General features: G+C 44.6%; 1 protein-coding gene across 1 annotated transcript in view; it reads right to left on the reverse strand.

Moving 5' to 3' along the window:
* Window positions 1-20,128, reverse strand: part of SMC6 (structural maintenance of chromosomes 6) — a 171,531-nt gene that overhangs the window by 140,435 nt on the left and 10,968 nt on the right. The window contains exons 2-4 of the mRNA XM_077488817.1: window positions 14,237-14,349; window positions 4,410-4,527; window positions 2,762-2,867 (exon numbers count right to left, since the gene is read on the reverse strand). Of these exons, the coding sequence (XP_077344943.1) occupies window positions 2,762-2,867; window positions 4,410-4,527; window positions 14,237-14,347 (335 nt within the window). The 5' untranslated portion in view covers window positions 14,348-14,349. The remainder of the gene's footprint in view (window positions 1-2,761; window positions 2,868-4,409; window positions 4,528-14,236; window positions 14,350-20,128) is intronic.

Raw genomic sequence — 20,128 nt, forward strand, 5'->3', positions numbered from 1 at the left:
CTTCCTTATAACTGCTTGTGTGGCCCAGGCCTTTTCAGTTTCAAGAATAAAAATACCCGAAACACGTTCAATCTTTTCCTTCTTGCCCTTAAAAATGATTAAAGGTGGTATTTTAGTGCCATCCAGACGAATTGCCAAAATACAGGTAACACGTGCTGTTCAATTGTTGTTTGAGATGACTGGCCCATAAACACTGCAGTTTCATCCATAGCAATCATGTTGGAAAGATTGTATTTAGAGAAGTCAGCATCATCAATAAAGGACTTGAATGCAAGTGCTCGCTTAATAACTTGAGCATCTTCCAGCCTAAACAGTGCTGTGGATCTTCTTAAAGACAGTTCACTTCGCTGAAGGAAATTATCCAGCCAGTGTTGTGATGCCTTGAAGTCTTCGGGGGCTATGTCAAACTGTGGTGCTATTGCAAGGGCAAATTCTTGAATCTGAGCCCTATTCACAACCAAAGCCTTTGCTCTCCTGTCAAAAACCCATTCACAGATCAGGTCTTCCAGCTCGGAAAATAATGGTTGCCGACCTGATCCACACTTGCGCTTTTTAGCATTTCCCTTGTCCACTTGTTCAATGAGGTTACCATACTCTGCTCGCCAATTTCGGACCAATCGGATATTCAACATCTTCTCTTTGCAGAAAGCATTAAGATGTTGGCCCCGAGAGTCTTCCACGATTCCTTTCTTGTACTCCATGGAGTAGCTCTTTCTTTTTGCGCTCATGTCTATGGGCAAAAATATACCAGTTACCATTTTAGTACCCCTTCTGATCCTCCTGTGCCATTTTGATTCCTCCCCCCTTCTAATCCTCCTGATCCTCCTGTGCCATTTTGATCCCCCCCTTCTAATCCACCTGTGCCATCTTGATTCCCCCCCATTTTGATCCCCCTTCTGACCCTCCTGTGCCATTTTGATCCCCTCCCCTTCTGATCCTCCTGTGCCATTGTGATCCCCCCTTCTAATCCACCTGTGCCATTTTGATTCCCCCCTTCTGATCCTCCTGTGCCATTTTGATTGCCCCCCCTTCTGATCCTCCTGTGCCATTTTGATTCCCCCCCCCCCTTTCTGATCCTCCTGTGCCATTTTGATTCCCCCCCCTTCTGATCCTCCTGTGACATTTTGATTCTCCCCCCCCTTCTGATCCTCCTGTGCCATTTTGATCCCCCCCTTCTGATCCTCCTGTGCCATTTTGACCCCCCCCTTCTAATCCACCTGTGCCATTTTGATCCGCCCCTTCTGATCCTACTGTGCCATTTTGATCCCCCCCTTCTAATCCACCTGTGCCATTTTGATCCCCCCTTCTAATCCAGCTGTGCCATTTTGATCCCCCCTTCTAATCCACCTGTGCTATCTTGATCCCCCCCTTCTAATCCACCTGTGCCATCTTGATCCCCCCCCCCTTCTAATCCTCCTGTGCCATCTTGATCCCCCCTTCTAATCCTCCTGTGCCATCTTGATCCCCCCTTCTAATCCTCCTGTGCCATCTTGATCCCCCCTTCTAATCCACCTGTGCCATTTTGATTCCCCCCCCATCTGATCCACCTGTGCCATTTGACCCCCCTCAAATCCACCCTGTGAGCTCCCCACCCCTGTGTGGATTATTTACCCTCTCCCCTTCAATGTGCCCGACTCCTGCCCCGCACGACTCACACACTGTCTTGTGAAGCAGACTCCGTCAGGGCAGAGCATCAGGTGGCAGAAGGCATCAGCATGTCATGGCCGTGGCGCGGGCTCTCTGATGACTGTGACGTCACTCGCCACCACTACAGTCCAGAGGAGTCAGACTCCTTACGGTACCGTAGCTTCAGGTGGCCTTATGTTCGGTGGAGGACTTATTATCGGGGGATGCCTTATATTTCTGCGAGAGGGAAACCTGGTGGAAGGTCTTACTTTCCGAGGATGTCTTACTTTCGGGGAAACACGGTGTATATATATATATATATATATATATACACAAAAATAGGGAAGAAAAAAAAAAAGGCCAGTGAGAAAGTTTGGAAGAGGCAGCATGTATCGTCCAAACACAGGGATCAGGGATGAAATAGATTCAGTGATAACACGGTAAATATATATATATATATATATATATATATAAAAATGTATTTCCATCATGAGTAATATCACTGCATTAACAGGCATGTCAGATCAATCCAAAATATCATAAAACCCATGGAGGTAAAACCGCTCGTATACACAGCAGGACAGGCGTGGAAACAGCACGTGCGTAGACTCTGCACTACAGGTTTCATCACAACTGACGTCTTCTAGGGCATGTGTCATTGGGCGTATGTGTTAAATATCATCCTTTTTATCAGTAAAGTCTAGGTATTTTTTTATTTTTACAGCATTTTGGTAGCAATTAACTAATGTTCTGGTATTTCCATTCATAAAAAAAAAAGAGCAAACAGACTGAAAACATTAAGCTAACTGTACCCCCTAAGCTTAGTTTTTGGAAATCAATAATTGGCAAAAGACAACACGTAGGCGAGATTAACAACCAGTCTACTGACTTTTCTCAAGTTATATTTTCTGGAGCTTTCTCCATAACTCATTTGCCCCAATCACTTTACTGTTGGGAGACAGAAAGAGAGCCAGAGATACAGATAACGTATAAATGTACAGAACCACTGTGTAGCCATCCAGGGGAGGGAAAAAAAAAAAACTGTTTACAAGATTTTCAAGTCCCTCCTTTCATGAAAATATGCCACAAATACTGCACAGTGATAAAGGGTTTAAGACAATAGATTAGGACTCACGTCTGTCCATCTTTGACAAATCCTTTTATTGATGAACCTCTGTTGGTGGTAGCAGCTTTGCCGCCCAGACCCACAATCAGAGCTGTTAGAACAGCACTCTTACCACCTAGGGAAAGTTAGAAAACATTATTTAAAACAGGCAGATTTGGCATGGACTAGGACACAGTATAACGGAAAAAAAGAAAAAAGAATTATATATATATATATATATATATATATATATATATATATATATATATATATATATATATATATATATATATATATATATATATATATATATATAAAAATGTTTATAAGTCCATTTAAGTCCAAGGGTTGCAGCACACCGTTATACTCAATTAGAAAAAAATAAACATACAGAAGTGCTGTCAGGCCCAAATAGCCAGCCCTTTCTGAAAGCTGAGGAAGGGCAGGCTAGATTGACCTAAATCTTTTGCAAACTTTTGAAACACTTTTGTAGGTTTGTTTATTTTTTTTCTAATAAAGCATTGTGGAGCTCTGCAACTCTAGGATATGAATTTTTTTCTATACAACATGTTTGCATGGCACCACGTGACTTCATTCAAGCGCAACGTACCTCTTTATTCTACACTGATCCACTATTTATAGCCACCCACCTAATATTGAGTAGGTTCCCTTTTTGCCACCAAAACAGCTCTGACCTATTGAGGCATGGACTCCACTAGAACTCTAAAAGGAATGCTGTGGTATCTGGCACCAAGCTGTCAGTAGCAGATCCTTGAATTCCCAGAAGTTGCGAGTTGGGGCCTCAATGGGTTGGATTTGTTTTTGCAGCAGATCGCACAGATGCTCGATTAGAGAGCATGGAAGATCTGGAAAATTTGTGTTGTGCTTCTCAATTCATTCTTGAACCATTTTTTTGCAGTGTGGCAGGGTGCATTATGCCGCTGAAAGAGGCCACTGCCATCAGAAAATACAGATTCCATCAGGGAGTGCACTTAGTCAGCAACAATATTTAGGTAGGTGGTACATGTCAGAGTAACATACAAATGAATGGTAGGATCCAAGATCTCCCAGCAGAACATTGCCTAAAGCATCACACCGCCTCTGCTGGCTTTCCTTCTTCTCATGCTGCATCCTGGTGCCATCTCCTCCCCAGTGAAGCGACGCACACACAACCAGCCATCAACATAATGTAAAAGAAAATGTGACTCATCAGACAAGACCACCTTCTTCACTGTTCCATGGTTCAGTTCTGATGCTCACATGTGGCTACGCAGCCTCATACACAACAAACTGCAATGCCCATTTTTGCTGCTTTTAAATTATCAACATTAGGGATGAAATACTTACTTGCTGCCTATCATATCCCACTCAATTTTACATGCCACTGTAACGACTAATCCAATTTGCAGTGCTTTGTTTATTTAGTAATCCATACCCAACATGTACAACAGTTTCAGATCCAAAACTGTTGTACATGTTGGGTACTGATTACTAAATAAACATACAAAAGTGCTGCAGATAGGATTGGACTACTTTTATTTTGTGTGTGTATAAAAAAACAAAAAAAAACAAAAAACTATAATATATATTAAAAACACACACACACACCGGACAGCTCATCAGGTTTCCATTGAAAAGACAAACTTTAAATATTATAAAAGGTGATAGCTGCACTTACTTCCATTGTTCCCAACAACGAAGTTGACATTTGGTCCAAATCGGAAGGGTCCAAGCAATGTATGACACATGAAGTTCTTCAGTGAAATGCTTTCAATGATGCCAACATCAGCAGTGACCTACAAATTAGTCACAAATTAAAGGTGTATTCAAACAGGCCGATTCAACACAATGATCAATTTGATACATTCTGATTATTGATTAGCAAATGGAAAAAAATAGGCTGTCAGTCTGAAGGCTCCGACACTTCAGGTCACTGGCTTTGGATGGACTGGGTTCTGTTCACAGTTAATGGGTTAAAGGAGTTGTAAAGGCAGAAGGTTTTTTATCTTAACGCAGAGTGCATTAAGATAAAAAACCTTCTGTGTGTAGCAGCCTCCCCAGCACCCAATAATTACTTACCTGAGCCCCATCTCTCTTCAGTGATGTCCACGAATATCTAAGCCATCTGGGACACTCCTCCTGATTGGATGAGTCACAGCAGCTGTGCCATTGGCTACCGTGGCTGTCAAAGTCAGTCAGCCAATCAGGAGAGAAAGGGGGCGAGGGTCTGCGCTGATCAGTGCAGACTCTCCAGAATATGCCCAACCGTGCAGCCCCCCCCCCCCCCCCAGGACCACCAGGTATACCCAACCATGACCATCAGGGTAGAGGTCGACCGATATGGGTTTTTCTCTGGCCGATGCCGATATTTAGAAATCATGGCGGCTGATAGCCGATATATGATGCCGATTTTTTTGGGCCGATATGTTAGGCCTTTATTTATTTATTTTCCATTTTAATTTATTATTATTTTTTTAATCCCCCTTGATCTAACACACCTTTCCCACTGGGGCGTTTTTCAGGCGCTTTTGGGCTAAAAATAGCGCCTGTAAAGTGCCTGCAAAATGGCTCCCCTGCAGTCTGTATGAAAGACAGAGTGCTTTCACACTGAGGCGATGCGCTGGCAGGATCTTAAAAAAAAAAAGTCCTGCAAGCAGCACGTTTTGGAGTGGTGTATACCGCTCCTCCACCACTCCTGCCCATTGATATGAATGGGCACCACTGCCGAAGCGCATGCAATGCGATTTGGCAGCAGTGCTTCATGGGCGCATTTAACCTCTTCCTTGGCCGCTAGCTGGGTTATATGTGCCCCACTAGCAGCCAAATAGCACCGCTAAAATGATGGTAAAGAGCCGCTAAAACTTCCGTTTTACCATCAACGCCTGCCCGCTCCAGTGTGAAAACAGTCTTCATAAGTGATACAGAAAATTTCTAACATTTAAACATTTATTAAACAAAACAAACCTCCAATCAGTTTACTTGTATGTATGATTTAGATAAAAAAAAACAAAAAAAAAACCTATATATTAAAAAACAGGTAGTCAAAACTAAAAAAAAAAAAAATGGGCTAACTTTACTGTTTATTTTATTTTTATTTTTTAAATAGTGTATTTTTTTCCCAAAAAAATGTATTTGAAAGACCTCTGTGCAAATGCCGTGTGACATAAAATATTGCAACAACCGCTATTTTATTCCCTAGGATCTCTGCTAAAAAAATATATATAATTTTTGGGGGGTCTAAGTGATTTTCTGGCAGAAAATACAGGATTTTTACTTGTAAGCATCAAGTGTCAGAAAAGATTTAGTCTTTAAATGGTTAAACTGAGAACTTCACACTCAGAGATAACTTCATTCATTCAGAAGTGTAAACATTGTATCTTTCTGTTCTTTTCTTGGCAGTCTGCCCAGAGAGGAGGAAAGGGTTTCTATGACGACTCAGCAACTTACACTGACTTCTATACAGAAGTCATTTCAAAGTCCCGCTGTAGTTCTAAATCGGCTTTTTATCAGAACAATCCGCCGATGCCGATTAATTAAAAAACGACCTCTACATCAGGGTTGCCAATCAGTGCCCATGAGAGGTACTAATCAGCACCCATCAGTGCCCTCTCATCGGTGCTGCCTATCAGAGGCATCAGTGCCTCATCATCAGTGTCACCTAATTAGTGCCACCTTGTCAGTGCAGCCTCATCAGTGCCCATCAGTGAAGGAGAAAACGTACTTCTTTACAAAATTTTATAACAGAAACAAGAAAAAAAATGTTTTTTTTTTCAAAATGTTAATTTTTTTTCTATTTTGGGAACAAAATTATAAAAAATTGTGTTTGGGTACAGTGTTGCATGACCACGCAATTGTAATTTAAAATGCGACAATGCTGAAAGCTAATAATTGGCCTGGGCAGGAAGGCGGGGGAGGGGGGGGTAGTGCCCAGTGTTAAAGATAGCACTGAAGCCACCGGCCAATATCCTTTCCAATGACATACCCTACTTGAAGGCAGAGGGTTGTGGCTTCAACGGTGCGTATAACCTGTATTTTGTAGAGTCACATAGGAGAACATAGAGCTTTTCTTATGGTGGCATTTTATTATAGAAACGAAAAAAAGACCAAAAATGTTAAACACAATTTTCTACTTTTTTCATAAAACATATCCAATAAAATCTAAATTCCTTATATGCAATGTAAATAGTGAGTGAGATACCATAGTAACCCAAATGGTGTCTCCATAAAGCGGGAGTTCCCCCGAATTATTATTTATTTTTAAAGTCAGCAGCTGCAGTATTTGTAGCTACTGACTTTTTAAACAAGGACACTCACCTCTCCAGCGTGCCCGCAATGTCGGCACCCGAAGCCGAACTGTCTCTCGGGTGCTGCTGCCATCTTTGGTATGGGAATCAGGAAGTGAAGCCTTTTCCAATACGGATAAGTCCCTGCTGTCTCTGGGACCCGTGTGTTTCCCAGCAGACAGCGAGGGTTTGGGGGGAGGGGTTGACAGGAAGTGGCGTAATAGCCGCAGAATCTGTGGCTATCTATGCCCGGAAGTGGGTGCAGATACCTGTACAGAAAACTACTGAATGGTGCGAATTGTGGCACCGAGGGGGGGGGGGGGGGGGAGAAGTGAGCAGAAGTTCCACTTTAGGGTGGAACTCCGCTTTGATTAAAGCAGGGCTCGACAAACCCCAGGCGCCAGGTCACCAATGCGATCAGAAATCGCAACCTGGCGCCTAAGCTGCCCCACCAGCCCACTCACTATTGATGCCCCAGACATGCAGCAGCATTAACACTGACTGCCGTCCTCCTCCCTCCTCCACACTCAGCGGTGCCGCGCTAAGTGTGTGAAAATGAAAAGCAAGGGAGAGAGGAGAATCTGTCAGATTTCAGCTTGATTTTCGGGGTGGGTGGGACCCGGCCGGGGTGGGCAGGACCCAGCAGCTATCAAACACCAGCCAATGGGATCTGGGCGGCTACGTGTATGTGGCCCCGCCACTTTTCTTAAGCAGCCCAATCGTTGGCTGGAGTTTGATAGCTGCTGAGTCCCACCCACCCGGCCGGGCCCCGCCCACCCTAACATCAAGCTCAAATCTGACATATCCGCCTCTCTGTTACTTGTCAGTTTCACACCCCAGCCGGGTCCCGCCCATTCCGACATTAAGCTCAATTCTGACAGCTCCTCTGTTACATTTCAGTAACAGAGTGCTCAGTGTGAAACCTGCCAGTGCCACCTGCCACTGCCAATCAGTGCCACCTGCCAGTGTCAGTGCCACCACCAATCAGTGCCACCTGCTAGTGCCAACCAGTGCCACCGCCAATCAATACCACCTGCAACCACCAACCAGTGCCACTTCCAATCAGTGCCAACCAGTGCCACCTGCCAGTGCCACCATCAGTCAGTGCCACCTGCCAGTGCGGAGTGTCACCGCCAATCAGTGCCACCTTCAACCATCTACCAATGCCACCTGCCACCGCCAATCAGTGCCACCTGCCAGTGCCACTGCCAATCAGTACCAACTAGTGCCAACGCCAACCAGTGCCACTTGCCAACACCAACCAGTGCCACCACCAATCAGTGCCATCTGCCAGTGACAACTAGTGCCACCGCCAACCAGGGCCACCTGCCACTTCCAAACCAGTGCCACCTGCCACCGCCAGTGCCACCTGCCAATTCCAAACCAGTGTCACCTGCCAATGCCATCTGGCAGTTCCACGTGCCTGCCAGTGGCAACCAGTGTCACCTGCCAGTGCCAGCCAGTTTCATCTGTTGCCAGCCTTACTTTTTCTGGTCAGCCCATAACCCTGATGTAACAGCGTTTCAATGGAGTTATTGACTGGGTGCTCCATTGTGAGTTAAGTATAGGGGTGAAAATGAGTGGCCTTACCCCGGGAGCTCACAATCCATATCACTCTAAAAAAAAAAAAAAAAAAAAACACAACACACTCTTTTTTAACTGGCTCCTAAATTCAAAGTAAATTTGTCAACCCCTGGATTAAAGTATTACAATGGATATTCAGCATACCAATACAAAAAAATAAAAAAGTATCTTTTAAAAGGGGTTCACTTGCAGTCAAATTGTAACATTATTGTGAACATATGGGAGAAAATTCCACTGAATTACAGCACACTGCCAGCCTGTTTTGTTTTAGTGCAGGCACCAGAAATGTCATCCTAATTCTGGTTTCTCTACCTACCAAATCATTGACATGGTAAAAGCAAAAAAAGGAAAAAAAATTCATCATGATGAATTTTTGGTTGAGGTCAGCAGTTCACTAGGTAATAAAGCCAGGATTAGGATTACGAGCCTGTACCTTAAAACAATGCAATACTGGCAGAGCCCAATTTTCTATCTTGAGAAATTAATTCCCACTCCAGTACTCTGTGCTGGTATCGCTGAGTAAGGGCTCATCCCCAGTGTCCTCGCACAGAGGAAGAGAGGGGGTGTGTATGACTAGCCGGCCATAGATGGAGCAATTTTCATGGTAGCAGGAAAGAAAATTGCTCGATTCCCCCATCAACACTGGCTGTTGGTAGGACAATCCTTCCTGTGGAGCTATTGTATTCTGTTCTACAAGTGCAAAATAAATACTCAAATCCTACCAGAAATCCAGTAAGCAGTCTGTGCTATTTGTCCCTGCTGCACTCTTATCAGTTAGTATTATTTCCAGCTCTGTGGACTGAAAAATGCCTTATTTTAACCACTTCAATACAGGCCATTTATACACCCTTCCTTCCCAGACCAATTTAGCTTTCAGCGCTCTCACACTTTGAATGACAATTACTCAGTCAAGCAACACTACCCAAACAAAATTTTTATCATTTTTTTCATACAAATAGAGCTTTCTTTTGGTGGTATTTAATCACCACTGGGTTTTTTATTTTTTTTGCGACATAAGTGAAAAAAAGACGGAAAATTTTTAAACACTTTTTTAGTTTCTATGATAAAATTTTGCAAATAAGTCATTTGTGTTCATACATTTGAGCCAAAATGTATACTGCTACATCTCTGGTAAAAACGAACCCAAATTAGTGGATATTATTTAGTCTCTTTGAAAGTTATAGAGTCTACAAGCTATGGTGCAAATCATTGAAAATTGATCACATCTTATCACACCTGATGCACTGACGGCTCATTTCTTGAGGCTCTGAAGAGCCGATTCACACAGGGGCGACTCAGATCCGACTTCAGGTCGCCCCCAATCGCCCTAAGTCTGCATTCACACCTGAGCGTAGCATGTTTGAACGTTTTTACCGGCGTTTTGTCGCGCGACAACGAGCGTTTTGTCACACTACAACGCGCGACAACGAGCGTTTTGTCACACTACAACGCGCGACAACGAGCGTTTTTTAACTTCGGCGTTTTTTAACTTCGGCGTTTTTTTTCAGCCAATAGGAAAAATATTTTTCATCTGCTTATTTTTTCTTGAGCAGATACAGCGTCAAAACGCCGGTAGAAACGCTCGTTGTCGCGCTAAACACTCGAATCGAGCGTTTCCATTAGTTTCTATGGGAATGAAAACGCCCAAATCAGCCCAATTCGCGTGACAAAAAAGGGTCCGGAACTTGTTTGAGCTTCAGGCGTAGGGCTTCAGGCGACATGGAGTGGAGATGTGAACCATCTCCATTGAGAATAATGGATTTTTTCCCCTCCAGCGTTTTGTAGCTTCAGGCGTAGGGCTACAAAACGTTCAGGTGTGAACGGGCTGTAAGTCACGCTACATGTAAATATCAATGTAAGTGAATGAGAGCCATCTTAATGCACACTACTGAAGTCGCTCCGACTTCAGAAAAGGTTCCTCTACTACTTCAATCCGACTTGTAGGCGACCGGTACCAATTGATTTCAATGGAGGTCGCCTCCAAGTCGGATTTCCGTCTATACAGAGGCGACTCACAGAGAATTATCAGCTCTCAAGAGCGAACTCCATGCCAAATTTATTTAAAAAATTTAGCGTGGGTTCCCCCTCCGAGAGCATACCAGGCCCTTAGTTCTGGTATGGATTTTAACCACTTAAGGACCGCCGCATTGGCAATGTACGTCGGCAGAATGGCACAGACAGGCACAAGCACGTACATGTACGTGCTTGCCTTCCAGCGGGTGGGGGGTCCGATCAGACCCCCTCCCGCTGACTGCGGCGGTCCGTTTCGCTTCAGGAGCGATCCGGGATGAGGGGATGGCCGTTGGTTTCTGGCCATCCCCTCTCGATCGCTCCTGGCGAATGAGAAGCTTCCCCCGCCTGTGTAGTGTATACACAGGCAGGGAGGAAGTGATGTCATTCTCCTCGGGCGGTCTTTTTGACCGGACTGCGAGGAGAACACAATAGTAAGTGCACCAAAACTACACTGACATGTAGGTACACATAGGCACACAAATCACCCCCCGCCCCCTCCCAGTCACAGTGTCACTGATTGCAGTGATCATTTATTTACTGATCACTGCATTTAGTGTCAGTTGTGACAGTAAAAACTGTCAGGGCAGTTAGTGTTAGGTCCAGGGAAGCCCCCCTACCCCCCCCCCATAAAGGTTTAACCCCCTGATTGCCCCTAGAGTTAACCCTTCCCCCCCCCTTTTGCCAGTGTCACTAAGCGATCGTTTTTCTGATCGCTGCATTAGTGTCACTGGTGCCGCTAGGTAGCTAGTTATTTTTATAGCGCTAGGTACCCCCATATACTACCCAATAATGGTTTTAACCCCCTGATTGCCCCTAGTTAACCCTTTCACCAGCAATCACCGTATAAGTGCCACTGGTAACGCTGGTTAGCCAGTTAGTTATTTAGGTTCCCCGTCAGGTTTTTATATAGCGTCAGGGACCCCCATATACTACCTAATAAAGATTTTAACCCCCTGATTGCCCCTAGTTAACCCTTTCACCAGTGATCACCGTATAAGTGTAACGGGTGACTCTGGATAGTTAGTTTGCTTTTTATAGCATCAGGGCACCCACCATTTATTACTCAATAAAGGTTTAACCCCCTGATCACCCGGCGGGTGATATCAATTAGGTTTTAGGGTCAGAGTCTGCGTCGCCCCAGGCAGCGCTAGGTTAGTGCCAGTATCGCTAACACCCACACACAAAGCATACACCTCGCGTAGTGGTATAGTATCTGAACAGATCAATATCTGATCAGATCTATACTAGCGTCCCCAGCAGTTTAGGGTTCCAAAAAAATGCATTGTTAGCGGGATCAGCCCAGATACCTGCTAGCACCTGCGTTTTGCCCCTCCGCCCAGCCCACCCAAGTGCAGTATCAATCGATCACTGCCATTTACAAAACACTAAACACATAACTGCAGCGTCAGAGTCAGGCCTGATCCCTGCGGTCGCTAACATTTTTTTTTGGTAGCGTTTTATATTTAAATCCTGAAGGCAGTGCTTGGTTTTGTGCAAAAAAAAAAAAAAAAAAAAAAAAATTTAATATTCCTGCAACTTGTGGCAAAACATAAAATATTTCATGGACTCAACATGCCTCTCAGTAAATAGCTTGGGGTGTCTACTTTAAAAATTGGGTCATTTGGGGGGGGGGGTTTGTGCTATTTTCGAAACTGTGATAGGTAGTGAAATCAAAAATTTGCACCCTTAGAAATCCTGAAGGCAGTGATTGGTTTTCGGGGTCCTGTACACGGCTAGACTCCCAAAAAGTCCCACATATGTGGTATCCCCATACTCAGGAGAAGCAGCAGAATATATTTTGGGGTGCAATTCCACATATAACTATGGCATGTGTGAGCAATATATCATTTAGTGACAACTTTTTGTAAACTTTTTTTTTTTTGTGTCATTATTCAATCACTTGGGACAAAAAAAAAATATTCAATGGGCTCAACATGCCCCTCAGCAATTTCCTTGGGGTGTCTACTTTCCAAAATGGGGTAATTTGGGGGGGGGGGGTGTACTGCCCTGCCATTTTAGCACCTCAAGAAATGAGATAGGCAGTCATAAGTTAAAAGCTGTGTAAATTCCAGAAAATGTACTCTAGTTTGTAGACGCTATAACTTTTGTGCAAACCAATAAATATACGCTTATTGACATTTTTTTTTACTAAAGACATGTGGCTGAATAAATTTTGACCTAAATGTATGACTAAAATTTAGTTCATTCGATTTTTCTTATAAAAAAAAAGTAGAAAATATCATTTTTTTAAAAAAAAATTCAGTCCTTTTCCTTTTATATCGTAAAAAATAAATATCACAGAGGCAATCAATACCATCAAAAGAAAGCTCTATTTGTGGGAAGAAAAGGACGCAAATTTCGTTTGGGTACAACATTGCATGACCGCACAATTACCAGTTAAAGCAGTGCAGTGCGAAATTGTAAAAAGACCTCTGGTCCTTAAACTGACAATTGGTCCGGGGCTGAAGTGGTTAAGGGGAACCCCCTACGCAGAAAAAAATGGCGTGGGGGTCCCTCCCAGATCCATACCAGACCCTTATCCGAGCACACTACCCAGCCGGCCAGAAAAGGGGGTGGGGACGAGCGAGCGCCGCCCCCCCCCCTCCTGAGCCATACCAAGCCGCGTGCCCTCAACATGGGGGGTGCCTTGGGGAAGGGGGGCAGCACGGCCCCCCACTCCAAAGCACCTTGTCTCCATGTTGATGAGGACAAGGGCCCCTTCCCGACAACCCTGGCCGTTGGTTGTCGGGGTCTGTGGGCGGGGGGCTTATCGGAATCCGGGCGCCCCCTTTAAAAAGGGGGCCCCGGATCCCGGCCCCCTACCCTATGTGAATGAGTATGGGGTACAATGTATCCATACCCATTCACCTGTGGAAAAAAATGTAAAAAAACACAACACACAAGGGTTAAAATAGTTTATCGCACAGCTCCGGTGGTCTTCTTCCATCTTCAGGGGTCTTCTCGCCGGACTCCTCCGCTATCTTCTGCTAGCTCTTTTACTAGCAGAGGAGCCCGGCTTTCTTCTTCGCCGCCACCCTCTTCTTCCGACTTAGGGGGTCCCCCCTCTTCGGTTCTTCTTGCTGGGTTCCCAAGAACCCGAGACCCTCAGGGAACCCACACTCCTGGACCCGTAAAACACCCAGCCAGAAAAACAAACTTGATGGCTGAAAAAAAACAAAGCTCTGGATTCCAGGGTCCAGTGCTTTTAAAAAGAGAAGCGTTTACAGGCAAAACCTTGTTTCTTCCACCACGAGGCCCAGGTATCATTCAATGCTGCCTAAAAAGACACTTTGAATGGATCCGGCTGCATAGCCTGCCCCAGCAAGGATTGCTCCAATGGAGCTCAGCACAGCACATCTTTACTTGTGACCAACCCCTTAGACACTGGCGAAAAACTGAGGTACTCCCAGTAGTGGGAGGGGTTATATAGGGAGTGGACTTCCTGTCTTAGGGTGTGCCAGTGTCCATCACCTGAAGGTGGCTTATAACCCACATAGTAACTACTACGGCTCTGTGTCTCGTGATGTACGATAAGAAAAATGAAAAAAAAAAAATCACATGCCAACTGACCCTTACGCCTTTATTATATGCAACTGAGCAGAGAAACATAAAAGCTTGCACTTACTGCCTGAGACCCCTCTCCAGAAGAATCTTGATCATCATCATCATCATCTGGCCTTGCTCTTTTACCATGTCCAGAGGTACCCAGTGGGCTGGTTTCCTTTCTTTTGCCCATTGCTGTTAAAAAAATAAGAAAATAAGCCATCTTCTATAAAAAATAAAATTGTTAAACAAAAACGTCATCCTTGTTTAATAAAGAGATATTAAAACCACCAGATTTTTTTTTCCCCATTTCATTTCAGCAGCTGATTTAATCCCTTTCAAAGTGTATGCAGTTTCTTAATCTTTTTATCCTGGTCTTATTTGGAGCCTGAGGTTTCCTGTTTCAGGGTGCAGAAGCACCCCTTGCAATAGAATCACATAGCCCTGCAGACTGGGATTGCAAGGCACTCCCCTGCAACCCCCACCCCACATTCTTTAAAGCGGAGGTCCACCCTAAAGTGGACCTCTGCTCATCGGAATCCCCCCCCCTCCGGCGCCACAATTGGCACCTTTCAGGGGGGAGGGGGGGTGCAGATACCTGTACAGTACAGGTATTCTGCACCCACTTCCGGGAAGTGCCCCGCTGCCTGCTGGGAAACACACAGATCCCAGAGGCAGCGGGGACCGTCCTTATTGCGCAGCGCGATTCGCGCATGCGCAGTAGGGAACCGGGAAATGAAGCCGAAAGGCTCCATTTCCTGATTCCCATACCCAAGATGGCGGCGGAAGCACCTTACAGACGATCTAGAGATCGGCTTCGGTTGCCGACATCGCGGGCGCGCTGGACAGGTAAGTGTCACTATTTTAAAAGTCAGCAGCTGCAGTATTTGTAGCTGCTGGCTTTAAAAAAAAAAAAAAAAAAAAACGCGAAGTCCCGGTGGACTCCCGCTTTAAGCTGAAAAACTTGACTGGAGATTGCACTGTCCAAGGGTAACCCTTTCCTGTGACGACTGGAAGCTAAGAAAAGATGCACTGAAATGCTCCATGCACACGATCGGCTTTCCGTCAACAAAACCGTGGATTTTTGTTGGAAGGTTGTTGGCTCACACTTGTCTTGCATACACACGGTCACACAAATGTTAGCCAACAATTCCAAACGTGGGAACGCGGTGACATACAAGACGTATGACAAGCAGAGAAAAGGGAAGTTCAATAGCCAGTGTGGCTCCTTCTGCTTGATTCCAAGCATGCATGAACTTTTGTGCGACGGACTTGTGTGCACACACTCGGACTTTTCAAAAACAAAGTTTTGTTGGCAGAAATTTTGAGAAACCTGCTAACATACATTTGTTGGTGGAAAGTCCGACAGCAAATGGTTAATGGAGCATACACATGGTCCGACTTTCCGACAATAAGCTCACATCCAACATTTCCCGTCGGAAAATCCGACTGTGTGTATACGGCAAAAGAGCAGGAGCCAGCAGCAATTAAGGTTGTAAACTGCAAGTGCTGGTGTAAGAATTTTGACAGCTAGGGGTTGATTTACTAAAACTGGAGTGCAAAAGCTGGTGCAGGTGCGTATAGAAAGCAATTAGCTTCCAGATTTTTGTTGTGAAAGCTTAAAGAGTAGGTTACACCAACATTTCCTATTCCTGATATGTGCCTGGTGCATCATGTACGTGTATGAAAAAAATAAATAAATCTTGTTCTCTTTGTATGAAATCCCTGGTGTTCCTGCCAGTCCCCTTGTTTTCCTATTAAAAATTGACCACACTAGGCAGGAGAGCACAACCTTGGTCAATTCTCAAAATGTGCTGGGAACTCAGTCTGCTCTTCTCCAATGATCAGACTTGTCCTGACACCCCCCCCCCCCCCCCCCCAATTCCCTATACTTCCTGTCCCATAGCCAAAAGAGGAAATCCCTGCAAATTAAGGGAATTCCTTGGGGACCCCAAGGTCCCCATTGTAAAATTTTCTAGGACAACCCAAAATTTGGGGTTTTCTTTTTCTTTCACTTTCAATGACAATGGCAAACAGGAAAAATAGAGAGGGGTAATCTTCTTAACTGGGGCACAGACAGCAGTTAAAAAATATCTCATGCCCACGGACGTTTTTACAGCCGCTTTTAGAAGCATTTTTCACAGCTTAAAAATGCCTCTCCATGTTAGCCTATGGCCTCATGCCCACCAAGGCGTTTAGCAGCTGTAAGGGGCATAGGCATTTTTAAGCTTCGAAAAAAAAAAACAGGAGCAGTGCGTTCTGAGGCTCCAGCGCTAGAGTTTAAAAGCGATTTAACAAGGCTTAACCCTGTATACACAGTGTTAAGCCTCATCCAGCGTTTCTCTGTCTCTATTTAAAATCATTGATTCCCTATGGGAGCCCATTGATTTGAATAGAAGTCACACCAGAAGTCGGATCAAGATGATCCAACTTGTGTGCTGAGAATCTTGAAGGGGAACCCTGACAAAATTTAGCATGAGGTTCCCCCCCATTCAAGATCCATACCAGACCCTCATTCGAGCACATAGACCGAAAGGTCAGGAAAAAGGGGAGGGACGAGCAAGCCCCCCCTCCTGGACCATAACAAGCCACATGCCCCCAACATGGGGGGGGGGGGGAATTGGTGCTTTGGGGCAGGGGGGCCTTGCGCCCCCCACCCCACAGAACCTTATCCCCATGTTGATAAGGACAAGGGCATGTTCCCGGCAATCATGGCATGGGGCGGGGACACCCGATGACATAATTTGGAGGCCACGCCCCTTGTGACATCACCATCCGGGCACGATGACGTCACAATGGGCATGGCCTCCAAACTACGTCAATGGCTGGCCCCGCCCCATGCCAATATACGTCATTTCATGCGGCAGAGCCAGTATTACTCTGGGAGATTGTGTTGAGTCAACATCGGAAGAACAACAGAGGGAGAGGACCCAGCAAAAGAGCAAGAAGATATCAGAGAGAGAGAGGACAGTGCAGAGAAGAAGAACGGGAGAGGGAGAAAACGTCACCAGAAGAGGGAGAAGAGCTGGAGCTGCCTTAATAAAATACTTTAAAAAACTGTGTACCGTATTTATTTTTGACCTTTTTTTTTTTTTTCTTTTTTTAGGTGAATGGGTAGTGGTACGACGTACCCCATACTGCCCCTGGATGACGCAATTTTGTTGCGAAACGCGTAGGGCTGAGCGGTACGCTACTTATCACCTCGTGTTTGTGACGGGCTCCAGGAGAACGGGTCTGTCCGTGTGCGTCCGGCCGGCGCCACGGACTTAAGGCGCTTTTTCTTTGACACACTTGTAAGTGTATTTTTATATTTTTTATCCTTAAAATAAAAAAGGGTTTTACACTATTTTGAGCTTTATCTTTCCTCTATGATTTTGATGCCCCTGGCTCTGAGTCTTCTTTTTGGACTTCTGAGTTGAGCGTCCGGGAGTGAGTTCCCTTCCCAAGATTCCTTAAAACAGTGAAGCCAGGAGGACACCGAGGAACTCCTTTCCCCCGCAGTTGGAAGTGGCGTATATTTTCATAAAGTCCCGTGTGACCCTCTGTAGTGGGGGGGTCATGTTTATCTGGTAAGCAGTAAATCTTATCGTGTGTTGGTGGTGGATTGAACACAACTTCTCCCATATTTGGATTCCTAGGAACATTGCGGTTTTATATTCAGAGGACTTTCATTTACAGTTTCACGTTAACCACTTTTTGTGTTTCATACACGGATCCATTGTTTATACACTGGGTGTTTATATTTTATATATTTATAGGTGTATGTCATGGACTTTTATTTTATGTGTTAAATTGTAGTGGTGAGATTTTGGGTTTGAAAACCCTAACACTTATGTGTCTTGTATCACGTACATCAGTGCTCGACAAATCCCGGTCGCCAGGTCGCATTGGCGACTAGAATCAGCGACCTTGCGCCTGGGGCAGCATAGCTGGGGGTATCCCGTCTCCGTGGACCCCCCCCCCCCCCCCCCCCCCCCCCGCGCGCGCGCGCGATCGCGTCGGGCCGCGCCGCAGGCGGCCGGTAATTTAGCCCCCGGCTTTGAGGCCTTCTGTGATCCTATGGTTCCTTCTGGAATCTGGCGCCCTCTTGTGGTGGCCGTTGGAATTACAACCAACATTGCTAATGGGCCAGTCTTTCTCCATCCCTTTACTTAGAACCCCTAAACAAAAAAAACAAAAAAAACAAAAAAATATTATATATATATATATAGAATATATATATATATATATATATATATATATATATATATATATATATATATATATATATATATATATATATAACACCCTAGAGAGTAAAATGGTGGTCGTTGCAATACTGTCTGTCACACCATATTTGCACAGCGGACTTACAAGCGCACTTTTTTGGGGGAAAAAATTTTTATTTAATAAAAAAAAAAAAGACAACAGTAAAGTTAGCCCAATTTTTATTTTTTTTTATATTGTGAAAGATAATGTTACGCCGAGTAAATCGATACCCAACATGTCACGCTTCAAAATTGCGCCCGCTCATGGAATGGCGACAAACTTTTACCCTTTAAAATCTCCATAGGCGACGTTTAAAAAATTCTTCAGGTTGCACGTTTTGAGTTACAGAGGAGGTCTGGGGCTAGAATTATTGCTCTTACTCTACCGATCGCAGCGATACCTCACATGTGTGGTTTGAACACCCGCTTTCATATATGCGTTCGCTTCTGCACGCAAGCTTGGCAAGACAGGGCGCATTTAAAACAATTTTTTTTTCTTATTTTAACTTTTATTTTTATTTTTTTCACTGTTCTTTTAAAAAAAAAAAAAATGTGTGTCACTTTTATTCCTATTACAAGGAATGTAAAAATCCCTTGTAATAGAAAAAAGCATGACAGGTCCTCTTATATATGAGATCCGGGGTCAGAGAGAGCTCACATCTCATATTTACACTAAAATGCAATTTAAAAATGTCCCTCTAAGAGCTATGGGCAATGACTTGGAGACAGGTGGGGGGCTGGGGGCTATCTTCCCCTCACTCGTCTCCATGTCAGGCCAGGGACAGGTCCAGATCGCCGTCACGGACCTGGCTCCTAACTTTTTTAGCTGGCTCCTAGATTCCAAGCAAATTTGTCAACCCCTGACGTACATATATATAGGGTTGCTATACCGTATATAACATTTATTCCAACATTTATTCCAATATTACTGCACGAGTAGTTGGTTGTATTTGCTTTTGTATTTGTTTAGCGCGGCTTAAGATTTTTCGTTATTCAAATCAATGGGCTTCCATAGGGAACCATTGATTTTGAATACAGACAGAGAAACGCAGCTGAAAGCTAGCGTGGCTAAATGCGCGTTGACGCCAATGCAAAATGCATATAAAATTGCGGTTTTAACGCTATAGTCGTTACTAGGTTTACAGCTATTTTTTTTTTTAATGCCCGTGTGCATGAGGCCTTAGTGCCGGTTCACACTACCGCGACTTGGGACGCGACTTGTCAGACCGCAAGTCGCCCCAAGTCGCTTGACAATAGTAATTCCATTAAAATGAATGAGAGCCGTCTTAATGACCGCTACTCAAGTCGGAGCGACTTCAAAAAAGGTTCCTGTACTACTTCAAGGCGACTTATAGGCGACTTGTACCCATACATTTCAATACAAGTCGCCTACAAGTCGGATCGCTGTCTGTAACCAAGCGACTTAACAGGAAGAAGAACACAATGGCATCCCTCCCCCTTCCCATACACTGATCACTTCCTGTGTGAAGTGTGGGTAGGTGAAGTGAAGAAGAAAAGAAGTGATTGTGATTGTGATTGTGAGAAGATTGAAGAACATGTCATCCCGAGGCCGCAGAGAAGTGCAGCACAGGGAGCCAGTAGATAATGAATCCCTCATCAGACATGTGAGGCAGCGACCCTGCATATATAACAAGCAAGATCCCGACTACAAGGATCAATCCAAGAGGGATAGTGCTTGGTTAGAAATATGTAGACTGACTTTCGAA

Source organism: Lithobates pipiens, unplaced genomic scaffold (genome assembly GCF_037356315.1).
Source record: "Lithobates pipiens isolate NorthernLeopardFrog02 unplaced genomic scaffold, aLitPip1_a1.2 Scaffold_18, whole genome shotgun sequence".
NCBI classification, from domain to species: domain Eukaryota; kingdom Metazoa; phylum Chordata; class Amphibia; order Anura; family Ranidae; genus Lithobates; species Lithobates pipiens.